This window comes from Tupaia chinensis, unplaced genomic scaffold (genome assembly GCF_000334495.1).
Source record: "Tupaia chinensis unplaced genomic scaffold, TupChi_1.0 Scaffold000704_1, whole genome shotgun sequence".
NCBI lineage: Eukaryota > Metazoa > Chordata > Mammalia > Scandentia > Tupaiidae > Tupaia > Tupaia belangeri.
Window position 1 is genome coordinate 1,900,720 of NW_006160227.1, and position 8,620 is coordinate 1,909,339.

Below are 8,620 nucleotides of genomic sequence, written 5' to 3' on the forward strand. Positions count from 1 at the left end.
TTCTAGCTTTCTGTCTCTCTGTCTCTCTCTCTCTGTCTGGCGAGTGCACGCGCCCTATAGCAAAAAACTCTCAAAAAAAAAAAAAGAGAGAAAGACAGAGACAGAAAGTGAGAAATCACCCCCCAGGGGAATGGCTATGCCGCAATCCCTTCTCCTCCATTCTCCTCTCGGGATCTTGGGCAGGCACGCACACGTGCCCAGCATGAGTCTAAGCCACCAGGTCCGGGACTCGAACTGCAGTTGACTACATGGGAGTCCAGCGACATAGCCATTACACCAACTGCTGGTCCCCCGGCATGAGTTTTAAGTTGGCGGATCCAGGACTCGAACTGGGAGTCCAATGACGTAACGATTATGGCATCTGCGGGTCCCGATGGCTGCTGACGTAAGCTGTGGAGAGGGTGTCTCTGCCCCATCTCCTGGCTCCAGGTGGATGACAGATCCACGGGGGCCTGTTGTCTGTAGCTGTGGCCATCCAGCCACATCGGAGGAAGCCCGCCCAGGCCAGGACGTGCGGGGACTCCCAGATTAGTTGACAGAGCCTGTGTCTGACCTGGCCAGCCCCAGGTCACGAAGCTCTCTCACCCCAGCGTGGTATGTGCAACCTCAGGGCAAGCCCTGAAACTGTCGTTCTAGGACTCGGACCCCTCGGCCGTAAGGGGGGAATCATTGCACTTGGTAGAGTTGTCTAAAGGGATTCAGGAGTTGTTGCTATAACCGATGCTGTACCCAGGAGGCATTAAATAAACGTGAACTCAGTAAGTGTGGACCACCTTCAAAGGAGACAGGCCCCCCCATGGATATGGTGAAGGTAGTATGCGTAAAGAGGGGGCACCTGGGAGAGGGGGAGTTAGTGCTCACCACCCCCAGTGTGCATCCCCTCTGCTGACATTAGTTCTGTCTCCCTACGTCCTAGCACGGCATCTAGTCTCCCAGCTCCCCTTGAACTGTAGGGGCGTGGCATTAAGGTCTGGCCACCAGAGTGTACTCAGAAATGCTAAGTGAGGTCTCCAGGTTGTGCATTTCAGAGGAGAGATGCGTTTTCCCCGTCCTCTCTTCCTTCTTTCCTGCTGGCTGGGATGTAGTCATGACGACCGGAGCTGCAGCAGCCACATTGGATCACAAGATAGACTCTGAAGCTAAAGAATGACAAAGCAACGGAAGAGATGGAGCCTGGTTCTCTCACGCCGCCTGACCAGCCCTGGTCAAACTTAGATGTGCAGAGTTTCGTGAGGGAATGGTTCCATGGTTTCTTGTTTAGGCCACTGGTATTTCAGAGTTCTAGCTGACGTCTTAGCTAACACAGAGGGCTTCCAGGTTGCAGCTCAAGGTCTGAGCTCAGTGAGGTCTCGGGGCAGGGTCTCTCTGCTCTTTGGCTTCTTCATGTATAAATAAAATAGCGAATGTGAGACATGTCCATGGACATCGGGCACAGCAGCTGTTACTATTGCTACCCCGCCCTGTGCACATCGATTGACCTAAAGTCAGGAAAGAAAAGTCACCACGCTCCTGACATCACAGGGGCCACCGTCCCCCAGAGCAGACACCCCGTGGCTGCTCAGAGTTCAGAACTGCACTCCTTTTTTTTGGGAGAGGTTTTTTGTTTGTTTGTTTTGGTTTTGGTTTTGGTTTTTTTGGGGGGAGAGGTTTTTGCTATAGGGCGCGTGCGCTCGCCAGACAGAGAGAGACATAGAGACAGAAAGCGAGAAATCACCCCCCAGGGGGGATGGTCACGCTGCAATCCCTTCTCCTCCATTCTCCTCTCGGGATCCTGGGTTCACACGCACATGCGCCTGGCATGAGTTTTAAGTCACCGAGTCCGGGACGTGAACCGCAGTTGACTACGTGGGAGCCAAACAACATAGCCACTACGCCAACCGCTGGTCCCTTTTGGAGAGATTTTCGCTATAGGGTGCGTATGCTCGCCAGAAAGACAGAGAGAGAGAGACAGAAAGCGAGAAATCACTCCCCAGGGGGGATGGCCACGCCGCAATCCCTTCTCCTCCAATCTCCTCTCGGGATCTTGGACACGCACGCACACGCGCCCGGCGTGAGTTTAAGCCACCGGGTTCAGGACTTGAACTGTGGTCGACTACATGGGAGTACAGGGACATAGCCATTATACCATCTGCTGGTCCCCAGAATCGTACTCTTTAGAGCCATTAGAAAGCCCACAGCGAGCAGGACCACATCTGATGCTCCAGGACAGTGAAGAAGATTCCAGCAGAACTGAAACCCTTGGCGGGTCTCCGTAAAAAAAGTCGCGTCAGGCACCTCGGGCCCCTCCTGGTCGCCTGCAGTCTGACACTCCTCATTTCCATTTTCCTGCAAAAAGGCAATCCTCGGGAGGCATTTTTAGATCACGCTGTGCATTTCAGAACTTCTTCCTTCCAAACGCAGCTCCACCCTGGCACAGCCTGGGAGCGGAGTTTCAGATGACGCTCGCTGGCGGGGATGTTTCTGTCGCTAGTTCTCCATTCTTGGAAATGCCCCACGACTGAGCAAAATCATTGCCCCCGTGTGTGCCAGCTCCCATTCGCCTCTAGCTTTGTCTTCTCTCCTGCTCTAGCTGGTGCCAGCGGATGGTTTCGGGCCTGCCCCCACCGGGCCGAACTGGGCTCTGGCCCGGGAGCAGGCCAGCGCCACTGCACTGGGCACTGGGCACTGGGCACCCACTGTATGCCGGTCGCCGTGTTGGCAAAGGAATACCACCAGGAACACGGCAGGTACAGCCCTGCCCCTGCCCCAGAGCTCACGGGTGAGAGAGCAGCAAGGCCAACTTGGAAGTCAGGGCACCCGGGGCTCCAGGGGCAAGACCAGGGGCAGCTCCCAGAGGAGGGGTCCCTGGCCTTCCAGGACAGCAAATGCTTTTCCGAGGAAGTGGCAGACACATCTCTATTTATTTACTCACTTGGTTTTCACATGTATTTGTTTATTTCTTCCTTAAAAGGGAGACAGAGAACACCCCCAATAGGATCTGCACACCATGATCCACCAGTCCCCCCAGCCCCAGCTGCCCCAGATCATGGACATACACATGCCCACCATAATTAGGGAGGTCTCCAGACACAAATCTAGAACCTTCCCCTGGGGATCAGTCTTGCAAAGCCTCATGTTTTACCACTGTGCCAACATCTGACCCCAAAACACAGTATCTATTCATACAGAGGTCAAAAGGATGAATGGGAAATAGTTAAGAGAACATAGGTGGGGAAGAAGAAGGTTTAGTCAAGTGTATCAGTGAGCTTATGCTGCGTAACAAATAAGCCCAGAATATCATGGCTTAAAACGACAAACTACATATTGTTGTTGATGATTTGTGAATCAGAGTGCGAACCAAGCTTGGTCAATCTCTGCTTGGCTCATTCAAACATTTGTGATCTCCTGAGGACTGATGGGAAGACAGAGGGAACTTGTTAGGCTCCGGCAGGCTAACAAGGCTTGCTCCTGTGGCAGCAGGACTGGCATAGCATCCCTTCCACCTCAGTCCATTGGTCAAAGCAAGCCCCAAGGCCAGTTCAGATTTTTGTTTGTGTGTTTTCGAGAGACTTTTGCTATAGTATGTATGTGCTCGCCAGAGGAGGCAGAGAGACAGAAAGTGGAAATGATCCCCTGGGGGATGGCCGCACTGCAATCCCTTCCCTTCAGTTCTCTTCTCAGGATTCAGGGCATGCACACGCATGTCCGGCATGAGTTTCAAGCCGCCAAGTCCTGGACTCAAACCACAGTCAGCCATGTGGGAGTCCAGCGCCTCAACCACCATGCCACCTGCTGGCCCCAATCCTGCTCAGATATGAGTGTGGAAGAAGGGGCTGTGACGTTGCAAGTGGGCGTGGACATGTGAAATGGGGGCACCGTTGCATCAATCTAACATACAGAGGACGTACATAACATCCAGGTATCAGCACATTACCCTGAGAGCACAGCGTGGTGGGGTAGTGGGGTCCTAGTGGGGTGTCCCCAAGGCAGACCGAAGAGCTCAGACTTTCACCCAGGAGGGCAGTGAGAGCCACGGAGGGTGCAGGGCAGGAGGTGAGGGAGGATTTCATTTCAGAACACTGTAACGGCCACAGCCTCCCTCAACCCAGACCTTTGAGGAAGGAGAATCCTCAGGGGAAATTGAACAATGAGAGATTACATGGAAGGAAACGTAAGTGTATTTAAAACCAGTCCCCTCCAGGGCCAGCCAGTGGCATGGAGCCTAAAGAGGCTAGAGCCCACATGGCTGACTATGCTGTTCAAGTCCTGAATACAATGGCTTAAAAACATACTGGAGAGGTCAGCAGGTGGCGAGGTGGTTAAGGTGTGGGACTCCCACATGGCCAACCACGGTTCAAGTCCCAGACCTGCTGGTTTGCTTTCTCACTTTCTCTCTCTCATCAAATTAAAAATAAAATAATAATAAATAGCATTAAATTTTTTAAAAAGTCAGCAATAAAAACAACAAGAACAGCAACAAAAAACATGCTGGGGGACCAGCAGTTAGTGTAATGGCTATGTCACTGAACTCCCATGTAGTTGTCTGCGGTTCAAGTCTCGAACCCGGTGGCTTAAACTCACACCGGGCGCATTTGGATGTGTGCCCAAGATCCCAAGAGGAGAATGGAGGAGAAGAAGATCCCGAGAGGAGAATGGAGGAGAAGGGATTGCGGCGTGGCCATCCCCCCTGGGGGGTGATTTCTCACTTTCTGTCTCTCTTTCTCTCTCTGTCTGTCTGGCAAGCACACGAGAAAAACCCCCCAAAAAAAAAAAAAAACCATGCTAGCTAGGTACATGTGCATGCCAAAACCCAAGAGGAGAATGGTGAAGGGATTGCAGCCTGCCCCTCCTCCCCTACCCCCGAGGGTGAGTTCTCACTTTCTCTCTCTCCCTCTCTCTCTCTGGAGAGCGCACATACCCTATACCTAAAAACAAAAGACAAAGCCCATCACCTCCAAATCCTGGTTCCAGAGCAAACCATGGCTGCTACCTCGGCACGAGTCCTCTGGGACGTTCTGTGCCTTTGTGTGGGCACACACACACACACACACATGCACACACGCACACATGCATGCACACGCACACACACACGCGCACCACAGGAGTTTGTCTTCTCCGAAGTGAGAACAAATTCTCCAGATGCGTGCTGGTCCCCTCCTCTGCGGGGCTGTCTGCTACCCCACCCTGTGAACTTTCACCCCTGACCTGCCTGCGCTGTGGCCTGGGGCGAGCGTCCCTGTGTGTCTGCGGGCACGTTCTCCGGGTGAACTCCCAGTGGGATAAATGGGTTGTGTTCTGAGTCACTGCACTGCTTCCCAACAGCGAGGAATCTGTCCCATTCCTCACACCCGGCGGGGATTAACAGTAGAGTATTTGTCACAGGGCCAGCAGGTGGCGTGGTGGTGAAGGCGCTGGACTCCCACATGGTCGACTGCAGTGCAAGGTCCAGACCTGATGGCTTAAAACTCACGCCGGGCGTGTGTGCGTGCGTGCCCAAAATCCCAGGAGGAGAAGGCAGGAGAAGGGATTGCAGCGTGGCCTTCCTCCCTGGGGCGGCAGGGTGGGGTGCTTTCTCACTTTCCCTCTCACTGTCTCTCTCCAGGGAGTGCATGCACCCTGTGATGAGAGACAGAGAGAGCACGCATGCCCTATAGCGACAAATAAAAACAGGGTCTTCGTGCCCCGATCCACCCCCAGCCTCCGCCAGCCCCGATGACGCGTACACGCATGCTCAGTGCAGGCAGCGAGGTCTCCAGACACAAACCCGAATCCCTCCCCCGTGGGTCAGCCCCCTGTGTGCCTGCTCCACCACACCCAGGCCCCTTGTTTGGAGAGGCTGCAGACCACGGCGCAGAAAGGGAGCCGGTCAGCCAGTCCCCTGGCCGCCCTCTTGGAAGTTTCATTGTTCCCCCAAATCCTGTAGCAGAACTTCCAGGAGAGAAGGGAGGAGGTGCCAGGCTTCGGGGAGTACCTTTCTGAAAATGGCTGGGCCTCAGCCTACACCGCCATCAGGGGCAGCAAGGGCCTGCCTTCCTAGGAATGCCACACTCGAACTTTCTTCTTGGACCACAAAACGCGTACCTCGTTGTAATTTCCATGTGAATTTTCCTGAATGCCAAGAAAGTCGTGCACGTGTCTTCCTAGCCTTTCTGGTCCTTCGTCCGTTTTCCCAGTGGGCATTGCTCTTGTTTATGAAGACTTTTGCAAGCCATTTTATTTTAAAATTGTTCACGCAGGGCCAGTAGGTGGCGTAGTGGTTAAGGTGTTGGACTTCCACATGGAGGGCCGCAGTTCGAGTCCTGGACCTGGCGGCTTGAAACTCACGCCGGGCACGTGTGCGTTTGTGCCAAAAGTCCTAAGAGGAGAATGGAGGAGAAGGGACTGCGGTGTGGCCATCCCCCTTGGGGGGGTGGTTTCTCGCTTTCTGTCTCTCTGTCCCTGTCTGTTTCTGGTGAATGCACGTGCCCTGTAGTTTTCACTATCGAGAAAAAAAAAAAAAAATTGGTCACTTGTTTCTTAATTGTTTTTCTTTCTTTTAATTGCCAGAGACTGTGTGTACTCACCAGAGATGGACAGGGATGGAGAGGGCGGGAGAAAACTCAGCCATGGACCGTGGTTACACTGCAGTCCTGTCTCCTCCGTCTCTACCCGTCCGGATCTGGGACATACACCTGTGCCCGGTGTGATTCTCAAGCTACTGGGGCTCAGACTGAAATCCAGGTCAACCCTGTGGGATCCAGTTACCTGAACCACTAGGCCACAGGGCCAGCCTGGTTTCTTTCTTTCTTCTTAAGGAATTATTTATTTAATGTTATGTACCAGTACTATTATTATTACTTTTTTCTAACCAGAGACAGAGAGGAAAGAGAGAAAGCAAGCCGCCGGGTCCAGGACTCGAACTGTGGTCAGCCACGTGGGCGTGTCCATGCCTTAGCCAGCGCCACCTGCTGGCCTCCAGCCCAGTTTCTTTCTTAAAGCAACGGAACAACAGGACAGCACCCCCACCCCCAGGCCTCCGGAGAGGCCATTCACTGCCTGTCCTGGGAGGGGGCGTGTTCCGGTCAACTCCCTTAGGTTGGCCTCTGTTACTTTTGGAGAAACGGAGGCCTGGGAACAGGAGCAGACGCTGGGGCGGCCACTGCCCTCCTGCTGGCATGAGCGGGCCTCGGCGGCCCCTTCACAGCCCAGGTGGCCCTGGACTCCGTCAGCATCTCCAGCCCCTCGCGGGCGTGGGCGTGGGCGAGGGCGAGGACAAGGACAGGCACGGGAGGACCAAGCTGTCGGCCCAGCAATTTTGCCTTGGGAGCTCAGACCCAGAGAAGGTCAGAGACGCCCCCGGGCCCCGCAGGAGTGGCTGGCCAGGCGGGGCTCCCCTGCAGAGGCTCCCGGCTGTCCCACCTCCCAGCTGATGGCTCTCAGCCCAATCAGGGCTAATTGGCGGAGCCGCTGCAGGTACATAAGCCGGGCCGGCCGGCAGCCTCACGCTGCCCAGGGAGGATGCCTGGCCGGTGCTCGGCCTATCCATGGCCTCGGGAAGGAGCACGTCGGCCACCTCAGCCAGCTCGGCCTCTTCACCCTCCCCGAGGCCCTCCAGCTCCTCAGCAGGCCCGGCCAGGCCTCGCGGGTCCAAAGCGTCAGGTGAGCAGGAGGGGCAGCCCCCGCCCCGCAGCCAACAGCCATGCCAGGGCCGTCCCGGTTCTGCCCGATGCCCCGGCCTCCCAGGCAGGCCCAGCTTCCAGCCTAGAAGCCGCCAAGGCAGGGCAGTCCATGCCGATGCCGCGGTAGCAGGGGGCCGCGGGCAGCACCTGCTGCTGAGAGCCCGAGCAGCTAGGGACGTCCTGCAGGAGGGACAGGTGAGGGGCGTTTGGTGCACACCTGACCACCCCACAGCTCAGCCGGGGAACAGCTCGGGGTTTCTCTGGATATGCGGGCCCACGGAGGCAAACCAGGCCCAGCTCATGTCTGCAGGGAGCCCCTGTCTAACGGTGAAGCCTGCCCCATCCCTAGGTGCCTCTGGTAACATGATGTATGGTGGTGGCAACCCCAAGAGCTGTAGGAGTCAGAGCCATTCCCTAACTCACCTGGGAGTCAGGGAAGGCTTCCTGGAGGAGGTGATCCCTGAAGGATGAATAAGCCTCAACCAAGGGACGCGTTCTGAGTATGTGCAGGGGCTCCTGGGGGAGCAGCCGGTGCCAAGGGTTACTGGGCTGAGGTGGCATCCTAGCTTGGGCACTTGGGGACAGTGTCTGAACTGAGGTGTTTAGGGGCCATGAAGGATAGCAAGAGCTTTCCAGGTAGCCCCCCCAGGCAGAGGGACCCGTGCCACTGGCTATGTGGGATCCAGCTACCCTCACCACCATGCCATGGGGCTGGAAGAGTGAATTCTTTTTTTTGGAGAGGGAGAGGTTTTTGCTATAGGGCGTGTGCGCTTGCCAGAAAGACAGAGATAGAAAGCGAGAAATCACCCTCCAGGGGGTATGGCCACGCTGCAATCCCTTCTCCTCCATTCTCCTCTCGGGATCTTGAGCACACATGCACACCCGCCCAGCGTGAGTTTAAGCCACCGGGTCCAGGACTCGAACCGTGGTTGGCTACATGGGAGTCCAGCGACATAGCCATTACGCTAACTGCTGGTCCCTGG

At 55.5% G+C, this 8,620-nt stretch overlaps 1 protein-coding gene across 1 annotated transcript in view; it reads left to right on the forward strand.

Moving 5' to 3' along the window:
* The first annotated feature begins 7,502 nt into the window (after positions 1–7,502).
* The window catches only part of H1-8 (H1.8 linker histone), a 7,909-nt gene continuing 6,791 nt past the window's right edge, over positions 7,503–8,620 (forward strand). The window contains exon 1 of the mRNA XM_006160689.2: positions 7,503–7,617. Within this exon, the coding sequence (XP_006160751.2) occupies positions 7,503–7,617 (115 nt within the window). The remainder of the gene's footprint in view (positions 7,618–8,620) is intronic.